This window comes from Theropithecus gelada, chromosome 1, assembly GCF_003255815.1.
Source record: "Theropithecus gelada isolate Dixy chromosome 1, Tgel_1.0, whole genome shotgun sequence".
Classification (NCBI taxonomy): domain Eukaryota; kingdom Metazoa; phylum Chordata; class Mammalia; order Primates; family Cercopithecidae; genus Theropithecus; species Theropithecus gelada.
In genome coordinates, this window is record NC_037668.1 from 153239644 (window position 1) to 153259757 (window position 20114).

Here is a 20114-nt window from a genome sequence, read left to right on the forward strand (position 1 = left end):
TGGTTTTTGGTGACGATAAGTGAGAAGCAACTTCTGCTTTCTTATTCTAGTCTAGAAAAGCAAGGCTGACATAGCTGACCCGTCTTTGCTCTCTTTGCTTCTCCCTTTAGCTGAGTGAGGAGTTGGACCAAGTGGTTGAGAACTCAGAGCTGGCAGACGAGCGGGACAAGGAGACGGTCAAAGTCCAAGGTCCGGGTGTCTTACCAGGTGAGTGGGTTTGGTGCTTTGCTGTGCTGTTGCTGCAGCCAGATGCCCCAGTCCAGGCACCTTGCCAACTGTGGGAGAGGAGGACCCCCCTTCCCTGCACCCTGGTGTCAGATCTCAAGTATTGCCCTAGTTTTAAAGCCATACATATTTAACCAGCCTTGGAACAGAGGATATGTCTAGGCTGGTATCCGCTCTTAACTCCAATTTGAGCTACTTCCTGAGGCCAGGTCATTGCATACAATGGCAAATGCTTTGGATCGCTGCTCTTCTGTTCCTCTTTCCCTGGAAGCTGCTAGCAGGTGAGCCTCTAATATCCAGGTCAAAGAAGATCTAATAGGCACCCCTTTTCAAATACAAGGCCTATCCAGTAATGCTGCTCAGTTGGGTAAGCAGGGTCCCATCAGTCAGTTGGCATCTTATGGAGCCCTATGGCAATGTTTGAGACTGCTGACTACTTCTTCCTCCCGGATACACGCGACTGCCTTAGCCTCTGTGATGCAACACTTCTCAGGCCACTCCTTCCAGGCTCCATTGCGGTCACTCTCCAGCTCTTGGGCATGGAATGTTGGTTGCAGGCCCCTTTCTCTCAGTCTCATAGGCAGTTCCACCCAGGCCTGCTCCCCTGCTTCAGCTACTGCTTGCTCACACATGACTCCCATATTTACATCTCCAGCCCAGAGATTACCTACAAACTCCAAATTTATATATCTTGTATTTCCAACTGCCCATGTGATAGTTCTGCTTGGATCTCTCAAAGCTTCCCTCAACTCCACATGTCCAAAATTGACTTCATGATCTTCTCAGTCCCAGCTTGGTCCTCTTCCAGTATTTCCTGTTTGCAGGAATGGTACTACCACTTACGCAGCTGAACTTCAGAGCAGCTCTCCATTCCTTCCTTCCCCTCATCCCCTTTTTCTCTGGCCCTCAGTCATGCTGATCTTTTTTTATTTTAGGCCTCATTCCCTCTCACCATAGGGCCTTTTTGTTGTTTTATTTCTCTGCCTGGAATTCACTTTCCTTCATCACATAGTTAATGCCTAATCATTCTTCAGCTTTCAGCTCACTCATTTTTTTCTACAGAGCCTTCTCTAACCTTCTGGCCAGATTACCTCCCACCCTCCAGCACTGTCTCATAGTCCACACGCCTCTCCTTTCCAGCTATTGCTGTTGGAATGGTGTGTTTGTTTGTCTGACTAATGTCTGTCTGTTCTACTACAGCAGTCCCCGACTGTTTGGCACCAGGGACCGGTCTGTGGAAGACAATTTTTCCACAGATGGAAGTTGGGGGATGGTTTCAGGATGAAACTGTTCCTCAGATTATCAGCCATAGTTAGATTTTCATAAGGAGTGTACAACCTAGATCCCTTGTATGTGCAGTTCACCATAGGGTTTGCACTCCTATGAGAATCTAATGCTGCAGCTGATCTGACAGGAGGTGGAGCTCAGGCGGTAATCCTCACTCACTGCTCACCTGCTATGGTATTGGCCCAGTTCCTAACAGGCCATAGACCCATATTGGTCTGTGGCCTGGGATTTCACTAGAATGAAACTCCCTGAGGGCAGAGACCAGTCTGTTTGGCTCACCACCCTAGCCTTGACCACACCATAAAGATTTGTTGAGTGAATGAATGAAGCCCCAGCCTGACTTCAGCTTCTTGGGTGGATCCCATCTGTTTGTGGGAGAGGGGAACAAGACAGGAACTAATGTGATTCTGCCTGCTCCTTAGAGAAGACTGCATGGAAGGGACTGGGCATGGTGGCTCATGCCTGTAATCCCAGCACTTTGGGAGGCTGAGGCAGGTGGATCACCTGAGGTCAGGAGTTCGAGACCAGCTTGGCCAACATGGTGAAACCCTGTCTCTACTAAAAAATACAAAAATTAGCCAGGTGTGGTGGCACGTGTCTGTAATCTCAGCTACTCGGGAGGCTGAGGCAGGAGAATCGCTTGAACCCAGGAGGCAGAGGTTGCAGTGAGACAAGATCATGCCACTGCACTCTAGCCTGGGTGACAAGAGTGAGACTCTGCCCAAAAAAAGAAAAACAACAACAAAAAACTGCCTGGAAGGAAGGAAGCTGGAAGGGCAGCTAACACTTCCTGACTGCTTCCCCTGTGCCAGGATCTGTCCTACCCCATTGCCCCATTTAATTCTCACATCAACCCTGTGAGGTGGTTATCCTCCTTTTACAGATGAGGCCCCCAACCTTAGGGAGGTTGAGTAAAGCATGGGGAGGTCATATAGCTGGTAAACACAGACTGAATCAAACTCTGCCCGACCCAGTGGTGTTTTCTTTTTTTTTGAAACAGAGTCTCACTCTGTCACCTAGGCTGGAGTGCAGTGGCACAATCTCGGCTCACTGCGACCTCTGCTTCCCAGGTTCAAGTGATTCTCCTGCCTCAGCCTCCCGACTAGCTGGGACTGCAGGCGCGTGCCATCACACCCAGCTACTTTTTTATTTTTAGTAGAGATGGGGTTTCACCATGTTGGCCAGGCTGGTCTCGAACTCCTTATCTCAGGTGATCTGCCCATCTCGGCCTCCCAAAGTGCTGGGATTACAGGTGTGAGCCACTGCACCTAGCCTACATCAGTGGCTTATAAAAACTATTTTAAGTGGTGGTAATCCCAAAACTTTGGGAGGCCAAGATGGGAGGATCTCTTGAGGCCAGGAGTTTGAGACCAGCCTTAGCAACAAAATGAGATCCTGCCTCCACCAAACAGACAAAAACCAAAATCACTCAAACAAAACAATATTTTAAGCATTCTTTTATTAAAGCCCAATATGTAAAAGATAGTGGCGTGGCTAACCCTGCCTCTGACATGAGGCATTTCCTCTAAAGCCCTAAGGCTCCCGGGAGAACAACTTGAAAGACCTGTATATTAGTTTTCCATTGTTTCTATAACAAATTACCACAAACTTAGTGACTTAAAGAAGCACAGATTTATTATCTTACAGTTCTGGAGGTCAGGAGTCCAAAATGGATCTCACTGGGCTAAAATTAAGCTGTCTTGGCAGGCCTGAATTCCATTCCAGGGGCTTGAGGAGAGAACCTGGTCTTTGCCTTTTCTAGCTTCTGGAGGCCTCCTGCATTCCTTGGCTTGTGGCCCCTTCCTGCAGCTTCAAAACCAGCAGTGGCTGGTCGAATCTTTCTCACATCACTTCACTTTGACGCTGACTTTCCTGCCTCCTTTTCCCATGTTTAAAGGGCCTTTGTGAACACATCGGACCCACCCAGGTAACCCAGGATAATCTCCCTGCTTTAAAGTCAGCTGATTAACAACCTTAGTCCCATTTGCTGCCTTAATTCCCCTTTTCCATGCAACTTGACATATTTACAGGTTCTAAGGATTAACACTTGGACATCTTTGGGAGCCTATATTCTGCCTACCACACCATGCACTACCCTGTTGCCCCCAACCAGAAGTGCATAGATGGAGGTAGGAGGAAGAAGAGGAGGGGGGCCAGACTTGGAAAGATGAGGCTCGCCTTTGTGTTTCCTTTCATAGAGAAGTGCCCAGGTAAATCAGGAGGTGGCCCTAATGACCTTGGACCTTAGCAGCCTCTCTTTTGCCTCAGGTTCCTGAGGCTGCAAAGCCGGGGGTCAATCAGAATAGGAAGCCAGGCCTCAGGCAGAGCAAATTTTGGGAATCATTTTCATGATTATTAAGTAAGTCTGTTATGTTGACCTGTGACTAGCGATCTTGGATATTACAACTGTAAATGTTTGGGAAGTTCAACTGGCAAAGAGCATTCCCACTTGCTTTGGGGGAACCAGATGGGCTAGGCTCATCTCCTTTCTAAATCACGGAAGATCCAGATCTCAGGAGTCTATTTGGCTGGGTCAGTAGTGAGTTGGCTCAAATTTGATGGACTGATACAAAACTCTCAGAGCTCATTTCTTGCCTCTGAGTCTTTTTTTTTTTTTTTTTTTGAGACAGTCTCGCTGTGTCAACCAGGCTACAATGCAGTGGCATGATCTTGGCTCACTGCACCCACCACCTCCTGAGTTCAAGCATTCCTTATGCCTCAGCGTCTCGAGTAGCTGGGTTATAGGCACTTGCAATCATTCCTGGCTAATTTTTGTATTTTTAGTAGAAACGGGGTTTTGCCATGTTGGCCAGGCTGGTCTCAAACTCCTGACCTCAAGTGATCCGCCCTCTTCAGCTTCCCAAAGTGCCGGGATTACAGGCATGAGCCACCATGCTCGGCCCCTTTGAGTCTTCTTCTAATAATACTAATAATAATAATAATAATAATGGTAACGATAGTAGTTGCCATTTTGAGAGTGCTTTCATGTACTAGGCCTGTGTAGGGCTTTTTTTTTTGAGATGGTACCTTGCTTTGTGGGCTGGGCTACTGTGCAGTGGTGTGATCATGGCTCATTTCAGCCTCCCAAGTAGTTGGGACTGTAGGTGTGTGCCACCATACCTGGCTAATTTTTAAATTTTTTTTTAGAGACAGGGTCATTCAGTGTTGCCCAGGCTGGTCTCAAACTCCTGGGCTCAAGTGATCCTCCTACCTTGACCTCGCAAAGTGCTGAAATCACAGGTGTGAGCCACCGCTTCGAGCCTGTAGGACTTTTTATATACACTTTATCCTGTAATCTTCACGGCCACTCTGTGAGGTGAATGGTTAGTCCTAGTTTATAGATGAGGAACCCAAGGCACAGATGTTAAGGAACATGCTCAGAGCTCATAAGTGGCAGGGCTCAAATCTGCACTCAGGGCTACCTCCGAAGGTGTCTTGACTCTGGCTCAGTTGTTCCTAGATGAGAGCTTTCCTGCTCCAAATTCTCCCCTCCCTGTAGCAGATCACTTCAGGACTGCTTCACTTGTTATGCCAAGTGCTAACACCACAAAGAGGGTGAGTAAGTTCCTCCAGGAGCTCAGACACATAGAGACAGAAGGCCAGTTACCAAAGGAAGAACTTTTCCCTCCTTCTGAGCCTTCCTTGACTTCCCTGATGAGGTCCCTTTCTCCCTGTGATATGCTTTCCTTTGTAACAGTTAACACAGTTGATAGGTCACATTTATTGAGTTTAATTATTCAGTTAATTGTTATCCACCCCTTGGCAGTGCCCCACAAGTTCTGTGAGGCACACAGATTTTGTCTTCTCCTCCTTTACTGTTACTCCAGTGCCTAGTGTGGAGTGTAGTGGTAGTGTGGAAGTATGACTCCGTAGAACTCAGACGTCTATGGAGTATGAGTACTGTAGGTACTCAGTACTTATTTGTCCTATGGGGGAGAGCAGTGGGGATTTAGAGCAGGACAGCATCTCATCTAGGAGCAAGTGAGCCAACTGGAATGAATGAATGAGGGCCAAAGAAATGGTAGAGTCAGATGCTTCAGAATGAATGAAGTGGCCTGGCCCTGTGGCTCACATGTGAAGGGGCTCACGCTGTGGCTCATCCTAGCACTTTGGGAGGCCAAAGCGAGCAGAACACCTGAGATCAGGAGTTCGAGACCGGCCTGGCCAATGTGGCGAAACTACGTCTCTACTAAAAATACCAAAAAAACTAGCCGGGCATGGTGGCGGGTGCCTGTAATCCCAGCTACTCGGGGGGCTGAGGCAGAAGAATTGCTTGAAGCCGGGAAGTCAGAGGTTGCAGTGAGCCGAGATTGTGCCATTGCACTCCAGCCTGGGTGATAGAGCAAGACTCCATCTCAAAAAATAAAAATACAAAAATTAGCCAGGAATGATGCACGCCTGTGGTCCCAGCTACTTGGGGGGAAAAAAAAAGGAAGGAAGGCTGGCTGGTTTGTGAAGGTGGGATTACTCTGAAGGAAAGGTAACACGTAGGTGAAAAAGAAGAGACTGGCTAGGGAAGGGAGATTACATGAGCAACTGTATAGAGATGGGAATAAAATAGGACATGTTGGAGATCATGAATAACACGGTGTGGTTGGGGCAGAGGGCTGGTGAGCGAAGTAGAGGGAGGTGAGGTAGGAAAGAGACTTGGTCAGATTGTGGAGGGGTCTGAGTGTCAGGGTCTGTACATTATCTAGTAGGGAGCAGGGGGTATTTAAAAGGATTGGAACAGGACAGTAAGAGGAGTAAAGTGGGGATTCAGGAGATGAATGTGGCTGGATTAAGGCAAAGGGAGACAACCATGCTGCGGCAAAGGCTGATGTGAGAGGCTGCTTTGCTGTAGCGGAGGGGGAGAAGGAAAAATCAAAGAGCATTCTTAATTTGGAAGCCAGGCGGATGGGAGAATGATACTGCATAGAGATGAAGCCTAGAGAGGCAAATGGCTCAGAAAAGAAGATGGCCAGGTGTGGTGGCACGCCTGTAATCCGAGCACTTTGGGAGGCTGAGATGGGTGAATCATTTGAGGCCAGGAATTCAAGACCAGCCTGGGCAATATGGCAAAACCCCGTCTCTACAAAAAACACAAAAATTAGCCGGGCATGATGGCATGCACCTATAATCCCAGCTAATTGGGAGGCTGAGGTGGGAGAATCGCTTGAGCCCAGGAGGCAGAGGTTGCAGTGAGCTGAGATTGTACTGCTGCACATCAGCCTGGGCAACAGAGTGAGATCCTGTCTCAAAAAAAAAGCCTATCTGTTGTTGGCATACAGTCAGTTGAAGTCGAGATGGCCCAGAGGCAATGACAGATGCAGGATGGACAGGAGAGAAGGGAGGGCTGGAGTTGTGCAACCTGGAGAAATCCCATGGGGGCAGGGTCACAGGAACAGATGGAAAATGAGCAGGGGGGCTATGAAGACTGAGCCTCACAAACATCCCCATTTGGGGGACAAAAGAGGAGCTGGGGCTGGAAAAGGAATTGAATGGAGGGCCTGGAGGTAGGAGCTGCAAGAAAGGAGGACAGTGCAGCAGAGGTTCAAGTTAAGCACCCAAACATGCGGGGTTGTAAATCAGTTTTATTCCCTGGAATACATAATTCCATACCAAAATGCACTAAAAGCTTTAGTCTGTTCATTTCCTGTCTATCAACTGAATCAGAACCAATTAGTATTCTGTTCAAAGGGAGAAATGCATCAGACATGCTAATAGAATAAGCACTTTCTTACATCAGAGATGTAATCAAACTGAGGAAAACCCTCGGTTAATTAGTCATTACAATCAGTTCTCCATGAAAACAACTGTATATAATGGGATAGACAAAAAATTCATACATTGGACCTTATCAAAATGAAAACCTTAGCTGGGCATGGTGGATCACGCCTGTAATTCCAGCACTTTGGGAGGTCGAGGCGGGTGGATCACCAGAGGGCAGGATTTTGAGACCAGCCTGACCAACATAGTGAAACTCTGCCTCTGCTAAAAATACAAAGTCAGCCAGGTGTGGTGGCCCATGCCCGTAATTCCAGCTACTCAGAAGGCTGAGGCAGGAGAATTGCTTGAATCTAGGAGGCGGAGGTTCTAGTCAGCTGAGCTTGTGCTGTTGCACTCCAGCCTGGGTGACAGAGTGAGACTCCATTCCCCTCCCCCACAAAAGAAGACCTTTTGTGTATCAAAGGACACTATCAAGAAAGTGAAAAGACAGCCCACAGAATGGGAAAAAGTATTTGCAAATCGTATATCTGATAAGGGACTGATACTTAGAATATGTAAAGAACGCCTACAATTCAACAATAGAGACAAATAAAACTCAGTTTAAAAACGGGCAAAGAATCTGAATAGACATTTCTCCAGAGAAGATATACAAATGACTGGGAAGCACATGAAATAATGCCAACATCATTAGTCATCAGGGAAATGCAGCTCTAAATCACGATGAGATACCACTTCACACCCACTAGGATGGTTATAATTTTTAAAAATGGATAATAAGTTTTGGCAAGGATGTAGAGAGATTGGAACCCCCATACGTTGCTGGTGGGAATGTAAAGTGGTGCAGCTGCTGTGGAAAATAGTCTGGCAGTTCCTCAAAAGGTTAACTACAGAGTTACCATATGGGCCAGCAATTCCACTCCTAGGTGTATATTCATGAGAAATGAAAACTTACGTCTACATGAAAACTTAAATCTCCCAAAAACGTGTACCTGAATGTTCATAGAAGCTTTATTTGTAATAGCCAAAAAGTGAAATAAGCCAAATGACTATCAGCTGATGAATGGATAAGTAAAATGGTACATTCACACAATAGAATATTATTTGGCAATAAAAGAATGAGGAACTGGCTGGGCGCGGTGGCTCACACCTGTAATCCCAGCACTTTGGGAGGCTGAGGTGGGTGGATCACTTGAGATCAGGAGTTCAAGACCAGCCTGGCCAACATGGTGAAACCCCGTCTCTACCAAAAATATGAAAAATTAGCCAGATGTGGTGGTGTGTACCTGTAATCCCAGTTACTCAGGAGGCTGAGGCAGGAGAATCACTGGAACCCAGAAGGTAGAGGTTGCAGTGAGCCAAGATGGTGCCACTGCACTCCAGTCTGGGTGACAGAGGGAGACTCCGTCTCAAAAAAAAAAAAAAAAAAGAATGAGGAACTGATGCATGCTGTAACTTGGATGAATTTTTTTTTTTGAGACAAGATTCTTTGTTGCCCAGGCTGGAGGGCAGTGGTGCCATCTTGGCTCATTGCAACCTCTGCCTCCTGGGTTCAAGTGATTTTCCTGCCTCAGCCTCCCAAGTGGCTGGGATTACAGGCACGTGCCACCATGACCAGCTAATTTTTGTATTTTTAGTAGAGACGGGGTTTTGCCATGTTGGCCAGGCTGGTCTTGAACTCCTGACCTCAGGTGATCCTCCCACCTCAGCTTCTCAAAGTGTTGGGATTACAGGCGTGAGCCACCACGCCTGGCTGTATCTTGAAAACATTATATTAAGTGAGAGAAGTCAGACACAGCCACATATATGATGCCCTTTATGTGAAATGTCCAGAACAGGCAAATCCATAGGGACAGAAATTAAATTAGTGGTTGCCAGGAAAGAGGAAGTAACCACTCTCAGGTATGGAGTTTCTTTTTGGGTAATTAAAATTTTCTGTAATTAGATAGTGGTGGTGGTTATACATCTTGTGAATATACTAAAAACTGCTGAATATATTTACTTTAAAAGGGTAAATTGTATGGTATGTAAATTATATCTAAAAAAGAAGAAACAAAATTGACCACACTAAACAACAGAAAAAAAAGGTAGGCAAAAAATTCAGAATGCCTCTTAGCTCAGTGCTCCCTGCAAGGTGGAGTTTCACAGGATTACAGCAGACAGCCAAGCCCCTTTCCTCTGAATAGAGGTTCCATGATATTTTCAAGAACTGAATTGCCCATCACAGATCCCCTTAGTGGATAAACTTGCATTCTGGGACAAGTTCGGGGTTTTTGAAGGAATTCTGTCATGGGTTTTACAAAGCATATAAACTACCTTTCCCTGGGACATCTTGTGCATTATTTTTGTCTTCCTACTACCCTGAGTTTGCATTCATTTAAAGGATGTGTACTTTTAAAGCACATTCATCCAGTTTGCCACAAAAAGCCAGTGTTCAGTTTTCTCACTACAGAGTGCGTGGGACATTTTATCAAATAACCAGCACCTTTTTTTTTTTTTTTTATGATAAAGTATAATGGTGTCTAGTTTTAGAATTGGAGTGTTACTTATAGCAAGTGTGGAGGATAAGTAAATAGTTTTACAGTTTTTATTTAGATCACACTCCTATTTGTGGATCAAGAAGAGCCCTGTAAAGAAGCTAAACTTGGCTTCTGTGAGTAAAACAGAAGAGAAGACTTTTGGTCAGTGTTCCCATGAGAGTAATTTGTTCCAAGTACCTCTACCAGATGAGTTGCAGTGATGGAATTGGCATGTGACCTTTTTGTTTTATTCCTATTTTTAGAATTTTCAAGGACATGTAGGGAGAACTTCATCTCTTTCCCTAACCAAGGCCATCATGAAGGCAAAACATTTCAAATCATGTTTATCTGGCTTAATGCAGAGTGGATACACCTGTCCACAAATGCCAGTTATTGTTCCTTTTTATTATATTGTTCAGCCTGGATGTAGTATAGAGTTTGTCTTAGAAGTTTTCTGGGCCAGGCGCCGTGACTCACCCCTGTAATCCCAGCAATTTGGGAGGCTGAGGCAGGCAGATCACCTGAGGTCAGGAGTTCGAGACCAGCCTGGCTAACATGGTGAAACCCTGTTTCTACTAAAAATACAAAAAATTAGTTGGATGTGGTGGTGCATACCTGTAATCCCAGCTACTCGGGAGGCTGAGGCAGGAGAATCGCTGGAACCCAGGAGGCGGAGGTTGCAGTGAGCCGAGATTGCACCATTGCATTCCAGCTTGGGCAACAAGAGTGAAACTCCATCTCAAAAAAAAAAGAAAAAAACAAAAAAAGCAAAAAAAAAGTTTTCCAGGTCAGGTACAGTGGCTCGTGCCTGTAATCCTGGCATTTTAAGAGGCTGAGGTGGGTAAATTGCTTGAGTGCAGGAGTTCTAGACCAGCCTGGGTGACATGATGAAACCCCATCTCTACAATAAATACAAAAATTAGCTGGGTATGGTGGCACGTACCTGTAGTCCCAGCGACTCAGGAGGCTGAGATGGGAGGATTGATTGAGCCTGGGAGGTGGAGGTTGCAGTGAACCAAAATCATGCCATTGTACTCCAGCCTGAGTGACAGAGCCAGACCCCACTTGAGTCCAGGAGTTCAAGGCTGCAGTGAGCTATGATCATACCAGTGCACTCCAGCCTGAGTGACAGAGTGAGACCCTGTCTCTTAAAAAAAAAGAGAAAAAGTATTTCAGACTTCTCTACTTGTTACGAAGTTATATTATTTCAATTACATCTTTTATTATTGATGACTGTAATTTTAAATATTATTGCTCACAGTTGTGTAGGGAAAGAGCATTGGGCTAGGAGCCAGGACTCTAAGACTCTCTCATTCTGATTGTGCCAGTTACTGGCTGTGGGATCTGGATTGTTGTACAAAGAGTAGAGTTGGGCCAGATGGCCTTTTAGGTCCCTATCAACTCTTAAAAATTAGATTCAGATGTTATGCAACAAATCAGTCACTTCAGAGTTCCTTCAGTTTTATCTTGTGATCTTTTCAAACCCCGTTAGAATGTAGTCGGCTGGTACTCATTGCCACTGCAGTTATGAGCAGCTCATGACAGTGGATGTATTTTCACCCACCAGGTTTTGAAGGATACCCATGGTCCCATTTGGACCGTGGGAGTTGGTTGTACCTTCCAAGCTAAATAGCTATGGGTGGGTTCCTGTGCATAGATCCTGTGGCCCTGCAGCCCAGCTACAGCTGACTGCTCAGGGGTCAGCACCCAACAAAGGGAGGCCATCTATGGGCTGGGCATGAAGGAGGTCAGTGTCTTGTGAGGTATCTGGTGGAACACCCTATACAGGATACTCTCTGGGGGAGAATTTGAATGCAAGACTCATGGAGAAGGACTTAGTAAAGTGGAGCAGGGTCATGAGAGAAACATGTAAAGAAGGCAGAGAGCAAAGGCATGAAGGAGCAGAAACTGACCAGTGTCTATTAGCAATAGGTAGAGGCAAAAGTGAAATCAAACACAAAAGAAGCTGAGATGAGAAAGAATTGCTTTAATTCCTTTTGGACAACTAGAGCTGCTGTGGACCTTGGTGGCTTAGCTCTCAGCTATCCATTGGGTTTCCTGGGCTCTCACTTATCCTTGTACCTGTAGGGTAAATCTCCACTGCCCACAGTAACTTATTCCTTAAAACCTAAAGGGGCCTCACAGACGGTTCTGGAAATTGGCATTCCTGTGTAAAGTAAAAACTTTCTAAAGTATTTTGCCAAAAAACAGCAAGGAACATTCATTGGTTTATAGTTTTACATGCTTGATTGCACTAATATTCTCTGACGGATTGAGTTAGCATGGCAAGACTTAGTTCATCTATTATTTGGGTTATTTATTCATTTGACAAACATGGAAACATTACATGCCTACTATGTGAAGGACGCTACATTCTGCCCTGTCTCCGTTTTATTTTCAGCGTATATCTTTTCAGATTTATTTTTCAAAAGAGATTATAGTTCTATGATCTTTATTTTTGCTATTTTCATAATTGAGCACTTCATTGTTTGAAGGGTAGAGGGTACATTCTGTTTCTTTGGTACCAATAATTGTTACCATTGAGCAGGCCCTATGTAATGCATTTTGCAACATTCTCTCATTTACTTCTCTCAAAAATCCTGTAAAATGGAAATGATAAAAATGTAAGGCTTTAAGAGCACTGAGTAACTTGTCTAGGATCATGGAGTAGTTAGTAGCAAAGCTGCAGCTGGAGCTCAAAACTCTGACTCTAAAGCTCATGCTCTTAACCACTGCACAGTATATCTGCTCTTTCAGTCAGAAAATAAATGAATAATGGAAACCAAATTATTTCTTCCTTAAAATTCTCCTTGTGGTTTAGGTGCAGAACTAACATGACCCCCTCCACAGAGTCTTTGCTGATAACTGCCCCTCTCCCTGTGCTTCCCGTTCTTCCTCCAGTTGAAGGAAACCTAATGTTTTATACCCTTACATCTTTCTGAATTCTGTAGCACTTTGGATCAGAGACCATCAGTCCTTCATTTGGTATCTCCCCGAAGCACCTAGTACAAAATCTTGCATGTAGAGTTGGTGCTTGATCTTGTATAAGTAAAGAATGAATTATTTCCTTGTCTTTAGCAATCCAGGAGGCTTGGATAGTTCTGTGCTGCGCCTGCTTTTGTGCTTTAAATAAAGTAAAATGAAATAGTTATGAGCAGATACTCTTTTGTGTCTTTGTATTTGAAATCTGCTATCAAAGCATATGGTTGGGTTTTGTTGTTAATCCAGACTGACAGTCTCTGCTTTTTAATTGGATGGTTTAGTCCATTTACATTTGATGTAATTATTGATATGGCTGGATTTGACTACCATTTTGCTGTTTTCTATTTGTCTTGCTGGGGTTTTTTGTTTGTTTCTCTGTTTTTTCTTTATTGCAAGTTATAAACCTTATAATATTGTTGAGTAATTTCTGCTGTAGGCAGTCTTAACCTTTTTTTAAGTACCTTTTTGTTTTACTCACTTATTTAACATTTTCAGTGCTCTTTACATCTGAGAGTTACCATCTAAGTGTCAATTCCTTTTAGCTTTCAGAATTTTTGTTAGCATGCATTGTAGTGCAGGTCTGCTAGTGATGAATTCTTTCAGCCATTGTGTTTCAAAAATCTTTATTTCATCTTCATTTTTGAACTTTTGCTGGTTAGAGAATTATACTGGTAGACGAAAAATTTTTTTTCTTTCAGCATTTGAAGATGTTCCGTTGTCTTCTGGCCTCCATTATTTCTGTTCAGAAATTGGTTGTAGTTAGTATCAGTGCACTATATGTAATATATATCTATGTGTATATATATATATATTTTTTTTTCCCTCACTGCCTTCAAGATTTTTCTCTTTTCTTTACATTAGCAGTTTGACTATGATTTGCCTCGCAATTTTTTTTTTTTTAAGTTATCCTGGTTGGCATTTATTGAGCTTCTTGGATCTGTAAGTTGATGTCTTTCTACAGTTTTGGGCCATTGTTTTTTTCAGATTTTTTTTTTTTTTTAGATGGAGTTTTGCTCTTGTTTCCCAGGCTGGAGTGCAATGGCGTGATCTCAACTCACTGCAACCTCTGCCTTCCGAGTTCAAGTGATTCTCCTGCCTCAGCCTCCCAAGTAGCTGGGATTACAGGTGCATGCCACCATGCCCAGCTGATTTTTGTATTTGTAGTAGAGACAGGGTTTCACCACGTTGGCCAGGATGATTTCGATCTCTTGACCTTGTGATCCACCTGCGTTAGCCTCCCACAGTGCTGGGATTACAGGTGTGAGCCACCGTGCCTGGCCTCAGATATTTTTTGTGACCTATTTTCTGTCTCCAGTTACATGTCATTACACTGCTAGATACTGTGACAATTATCTGGGCTCCATTTGTTTTTGTTTTTTTTTTTTCTTTCAATATTTTCTTCAGATTGGATAGTTTCTGTTGATTTAACTTCAAGTTCACTGACTCTTTTTCTGCCATCTTTTGCTATTAAAATATACAGTGAACTTTTTACTTCATTTATTTCTTGTCAGATCTGGAATTTCCATCTTTTTTTTTAAATTTAATGAAACATTTTTACAGTGGTTAGATACACATAATGTAAAACTCATCGTCTTACCCATTAAAATGTATAGCTCAGTGATACTAAGCACATTCATATTGCTGTGCAACCATCACCACCATCCATCTCCACAAAGCTTTTTCATCCTGCAAAACTGAAATTCTGTATATTTGGCTGTTGTTATTAGTTTCTGTTTCTCTATTGATCTTGTCTTTATTCCTTATTCAGATATTTTCCTTTAAGTGCCATAAAGTTCCTCTCTGCTAAATTGCATCACTGGGTTATCTTGGTGTTGGTTTCTATAGATTGCTTTTTTCTTGAATACGGGTCACATTTTCTTGTTTCTTAGCATGACTAGTGATTTTTGATTGAACACTGGACATTATGAATGATGTAGAGATTCTAGATTCTGTTATGATCTTCAGAAGGGTATTTTTTTTCCTTGGCATATAGTTAGTATGGCAAGATTTAAGCTCAGCTCTAAACTCCTATCTCCACTGCATTAGCCGTAGTTGAAATCTCCATGCAGTTCTTTCAATTTCCAGTTGTTACTTTGTGCTGGCCCCCTTGGGTTCTCCAGCCAAGGATCTGAACATATATTTAGTTGCCGATTTGGGAGTTTCACCCCCTATGTGGCTCCCTCCCTTTCAAGGTTTCGTCTGAACTTTCTGGCTGCCCTTCCAGCCCTGAACTTTGTCCCTGTCACTCTGAACCATGCCTTATAGGGATTGGCATGTATTCTTAGGCAAAAAGCTACAGATGTATAAATCTCACCAAGTACAGTTCTCTTTCAAGGGTAGCCTCTCTTTCAATTTCTACCTGCTTTTGATCATTCTCTTAGTGCCTTCAAATAATTTAAAATATGTTGTCCAAAGTTTATAATTGTTTTCTGTGGAAGGGTGATGTGACACTGCTACTCTGTCACTGTTGGAAGCCAGATGCCAAGCAGATACCTTTTGGGGCCTATGTTCAGATGCTTCCCTTGTTCTCAGCCTTGTGCAAACCTGGGCTGTGGAGGAAATAGGGCTTCTTCTCAGGGAGCTCCATTTTCAGCTGAGGAGCAGAGAGGGCACAGAGAACCCTGTGGGAGTATCTTAGTCAGCTCGGACTGCTGTAACAAAATGCCACAGATGAGTAGCATAAACAATAGAAATTTATTTCTCACAGTTCTGGAAGCAAGAAGTCCAATATCAAGGTGCCAGCAGGGTTGATTTCTGGTGAGGCCTCTCTCTTTGGCTTGCAGACAGCTGCCTTCTCATTGTGTCCTCACTTGAACTTTTTTCCTGTGTGCTTGTGCTCCTAGTGTCTCCTCCTCTTATAAGGATTCTGGTCCTGTTGGATCAGGCCTCGTCCTTATGGCCACATTTAACCTTAATTATATCCATGAAGGCCCTGTCTCTAAATATAGTCACACTGAGGGTTAGGGCTCAACCTGAATTTGAGGGTGGGGGATACAGTTTTGCCCATAACAGAGATTAATCTAGCTTCTAGTCTCAGGATTTTGTGAGGGAGGTAGGGGAGACAGAGTTGTGTTGTACCAATGGCATCAGGACGTGTTTAAACAGTCACCATGTAAATGCAGAATGTTCCAGGCATAGCATGAAGGGCTAAGGATTCAGTTATGGGTAAGACTGGCCCCATCCCTGCCCTCATGGAACTCACAGCCTAGGGGGAGAAAAAGATGTATAGACATGACATTGCAGAGTGATGAAGTAGGGGACATTCAGGAAGAGGTGCCCAAATAAAGGTTAGGGGTCAGGAGAGGCTTTTTCAAGAAAATGTCTTTCTTTTTTTTTTTTTTGAGACAGAGTTTCACTCTTGTTGCCCAGGCTAGAGTGCAATGGCACGATCTTGGCTCACTGCAACCTCCGCCTCCTGAGTTCAAGCGATTCTACTGCCTCAGCCTCTTGAGTAGCTGGGATTACAGGCATGTGCCACCATGCTCAGCTAATTTTGTATTTTTAGTAGAGACGGGGTTTCACCGTGTTGGTCAGGTTGGTCTCGAACTCCTGACCTCAGGTGATCCGCCCGCCTCGGCCTCCAAAGTGTTGGGATTACAGGCGTAAGCCACTGCGCCTGGCCTATAAAATGTCTTTCTAAATTAAAATGCTTCCATGGAAGGATAGTGACTCTGTCACGGTTGGAAGCCAGATGCCAAGCAAAAAGCTTTCGGGGCTTAGGATGAGTGAGGCGTCAGCTGTGGAAGAAAAGAAAATCAAGCAGAGGGAATGGTAAATGTGAGAGGCTCCCGGGTTGAGCAGGGCACGCCAGAAGAACAGAAAGTCGATGAGGAGAGGTGGAGCTGGGAGAATTGGGGAAGTGGAGTGGTGAGGGATAAGGCCAGAGGGGTAGGCTGTTGGATTGTAACTGCCTATCCTTCTAGAGAGTAAACTCCTTTTTTCTGTTCTGTTTGTTTTTTGCTTGTTCTTTTAAAATTTTTATTTTTTTTTTTATCTTTTATCTTTTTTCTTTTGAGAGTAAACTCCTTAAAGACAATGAATAAGTCTCCTTCAGCTTGGTGTCCTCTGCCTGGCGGAGAAGCTGTGTAGTAAATGTTTACAGGTGCCCTTTGTTGGGATTTGTGGGGTGAGGTGGAAAGGTTGGGCGTGCAGGTGACCTCACCTCCTTGGTGAGGTAGGCAAGGGCCTGGAGGTTGCTGACCATCTCTGGCTGTACCTTGTCCCTGTGTCCTGGGTCACGTGGTGTTTTGTTGTTGTCAGGCCTGGACAGCGAGTCTGCCTCCAGCAGCATCCGCTTTAGCAAGGCCTGCCTGAAGAACGTCTTCTCGGTCCTGCTCATCTTCATCTACCTGCTGCTCATGGCTGTGGCCGTCTTCCTGGTCTACCAGACCATCACAGACTTTCGTGAGAAACTCAAGCACCCTGTCATGTCTGTGTCTTACAAGGAAGTGGATCGCTATGATGCCCCAGGTAGAGCCTGCCCCTGGGCCAGGCATCAGGGCCCCAGATCTAGGGTGTCGGCTGGCAGATACTCCCTGAGCTGCCATTGTATTTGTGGCACTATGGGCAGGGCAGAGGAGTCCAACCAAGCATAGTCTAGGTATAGCGTCTACACCCAAAGAGCTGCTATTGGGAGTGTGGTACGTGCTGAGGAGAGAAATGAACAGAGCCTAGAGTAGCTATTGCAGGCTACTAGAGGGGTCAGGGAAAGCTTGGCAGAGAGGTAGGATTTGAGCTGGGCCTTGAAAAGCACATAGATGGGAAGAGAGTGTCTTTGGGATGGGGATCAGCAGAGCGAAGGGGTGTCTAGGGAGGCAGAGGGCTTCTCTGGAGAGGATGAGACTAACTTGGCTGGGGCCAGAGGGCAGGGATGAGGAGAAGCAGGAGTCAAGGCTGGACTGTGGGGTGGGGAGGGTGATAGGGGAGGTGAGACCATTCAAGGTAGACAGGAACCCTGCCTGGAGAGGGACTCCCAGGCCACACTGGGTATACCTGTCCCACTGGGGTGTCTGGTCCCTGAGTGGGAGTCTGCTCTGCTACAGAGCAGGCTGTCTGCTCTGGGCTACAGGCTGGCACTGGATGCTCTGGGGGCTGTAGAGTAAATGAGGAGGCATGAGCTGTGTGACTTTGGCCCTGTCTACCCAGTGTGTGCTACCTGCTCTGTCCACAGATGCCCCTGAGTGACCTGCGGGAGGGCCTGCTCACATGGCAGAGTCAGAGTCCAGGTGCCCTCTCTCTGGGGCTTCCTGCCAGCCTCCAGCAGAGTCAGTTGTGCTGGTCATGGCTCCTCTGCCCATCTCTTCCTGTCTTGTGTTTGTCCCTCTTCTCTGTGTGTCTGCTTGAGTCTTCTTTATCTGTAGGTTTTACTTTCTCTGTCTGGTCTGTTAGTCTCTCTGAAGTCTGTCTCTGATACCGTGTGCTGCCGTCTTAGCATTGCTGCCCTTGAGGCTGGACAGCTACTGTCCGTAGAGGTGCCTGGGCTGGGAAGAGGGAGGGACTCTTGGGATGTGACTCGCACACTTGGGGCTCCCAGTCTAAGAGACAAAATGAGTTCTGAGGAATTCCACAGCTTAGAGCCTCCCAGCGATTCTGCAGGTGGGTGTTGGCCCAGAGGGATGGCACAGTGGGGCTGAGTCAAGAGACACTCCCTCGGAGGGTGTGGAGCGAGGCTCTGAGGGGGACTGGGTTTTGATGTGGGCATCAGGGTGGCTGGATCCCAGGTTGGCCAGGGGCTTACTGAGGAGGGGCTTGTGCCCTCTGCTAGAGCGGGGCTTTCTGATGCCAGGGGATGTGGCTCCTCACCCTCTGAAACCCTTTTCTTCTCCCTTCCCTGCAGTCATCCAGGAAGTCCAGAACACAGGTTGTTGGTAGATGTGAGATGATTTCAGGGATGTGGTCAGGACTGTGATTTCTGACACTTGCTTTTCCTGTTTGTGCCTCCAGGTATTGCCCTGTATCCCGGTCAGGCCCAGTTGCTCAGCTGTAAGCACCATTATGAGGTCATTCCTCCTCTGACAAGCCCTGGCCAGCCGGGTGACATGAATTGTACCACCCAGAGGATCAACTACACGGACCCCTTCTCCAATCAGACTGTGGTAATTCCAGTCTGCCTGAGCTGGGTCTGGGCAGCTGCTCTGTTAGCCCCACATTCCTTCTTCCACTCACTCAGTGTGGGGCCTCGGTCCCCAAGCAGACATGCGGCTGTGCCACGTGGACACTTGGCTGTGGTTGGCTCGTTTGCATTCAGGGAGGACAGTGAGGCCTCCAGCCTTTGCCGAGTAATGCTCAGGGATTCCTGACAGTGCGGTGAGACCCTGTCCCCGATGGAAGAATGACAGGGCTAAAGGGTGGGGCTGGTGGGATATAGCGAAGTGGGTCCCATACCTGACCGCTTGACAGAATTGCCAGGATACTTTTTGAAAATACAAATTTTCAGGTTCCATGTGAAGCCAACCGAATTATAATTCCTTAGGTGGGGCCTGGGAATCCGTAGTTTGAAATAAATATGCCAGCGTAAAGGAGTGCTGGTCTGGGGACAACGACTCCTGGGCCCTGGGCTGGCCGTATTGTCATATACAACAGCATGGCTGGGAAGGATGACTAAGGGATGGGGTTCGGAGTGCCCTGGAGGAGTGGCACTGCACAGGGTTTCAAAGGCAGGGTAGCTGTTTTTGATTTACATCTCATTTCCTTGCTTCAGAAAGGATTGAAAGGGGCTACAATAAAGTTTTCCAGATGAAATTGGGAAGGAAAGGTTTTCTAGGCAGAGGAAATTGCACCATGACCTAAAGGGAAGAGACGACATGTTGTGCTTGCGCCTCTGGGCACAACTGCAGTTGGTGGGGAGATGTTTCATAGGGTCAGGAGCGCTAGAAGACTAATGGGTGATGAAGCTGTGGACAGAGTAATGGCCAGATGAGAAAAGAACATGCATCGTGCTGTAGAGCCTCACTTGCTCCCTTGGGTAACAGGGAACTGTTAGTGGGTTTTAAGATGAAAGAATCGCACTAATATTTTTTCGTTAGTATGTGTACGCTAGGCCCCCTCCTAAAATTCTGCTGAAATGATTCTGTAAGAAACGAGCTAAAACGGACTAGAACATCAATAATAGCTTTGCACATAAAGAAAGGATATCACCAGTGGACCAGACATTTTGAGGAACTGGTATAAAGTATGAAAAAGAGCTTGGGCCAGATTGGTGGAGCAAAGAAATTAGAGAAAACCCTAACCCAAAAGAGATGCAGGAGAGACCTGCTGGAGAGGTACAAGCTTTCCTGCCAAACCCCCAGCTTGGAATCAGCGCTGTTAGAAAGCAGGGTAGTCATTACTGGACTGCCTGTTGGCTGGGCCAGACACACCCTATACCCTCCCCAGGTATGCAGAGCCGCTGGGGAT

At 45.7% G+C, this 20114-nt stretch overlaps 1 protein-coding gene across 2 annotated transcripts in view; it reads left to right on the forward strand.

Moving 5' to 3' along the window:
- The window catches only part of TMEM206 (transmembrane protein 206), a 43971-nt gene that overhangs the window by 4302 nt on the left and 19555 nt on the right, over positions 1–20114 (forward strand). For both annotated transcript variants that reach the window (XM_025368252.1, XM_025368242.1), the window contains 3 exons: positions 111–207; positions 16980–17189; positions 18663–18814. In XM_025368252.1, the coding sequence (XP_025224037.1) occupies positions 111–207; positions 16980–17189; positions 18663–18814 (459 nt within the window). The remainder of the gene's footprint in view (positions 1–110; positions 208–16979; positions 17190–18662; positions 18815–20114) is intronic.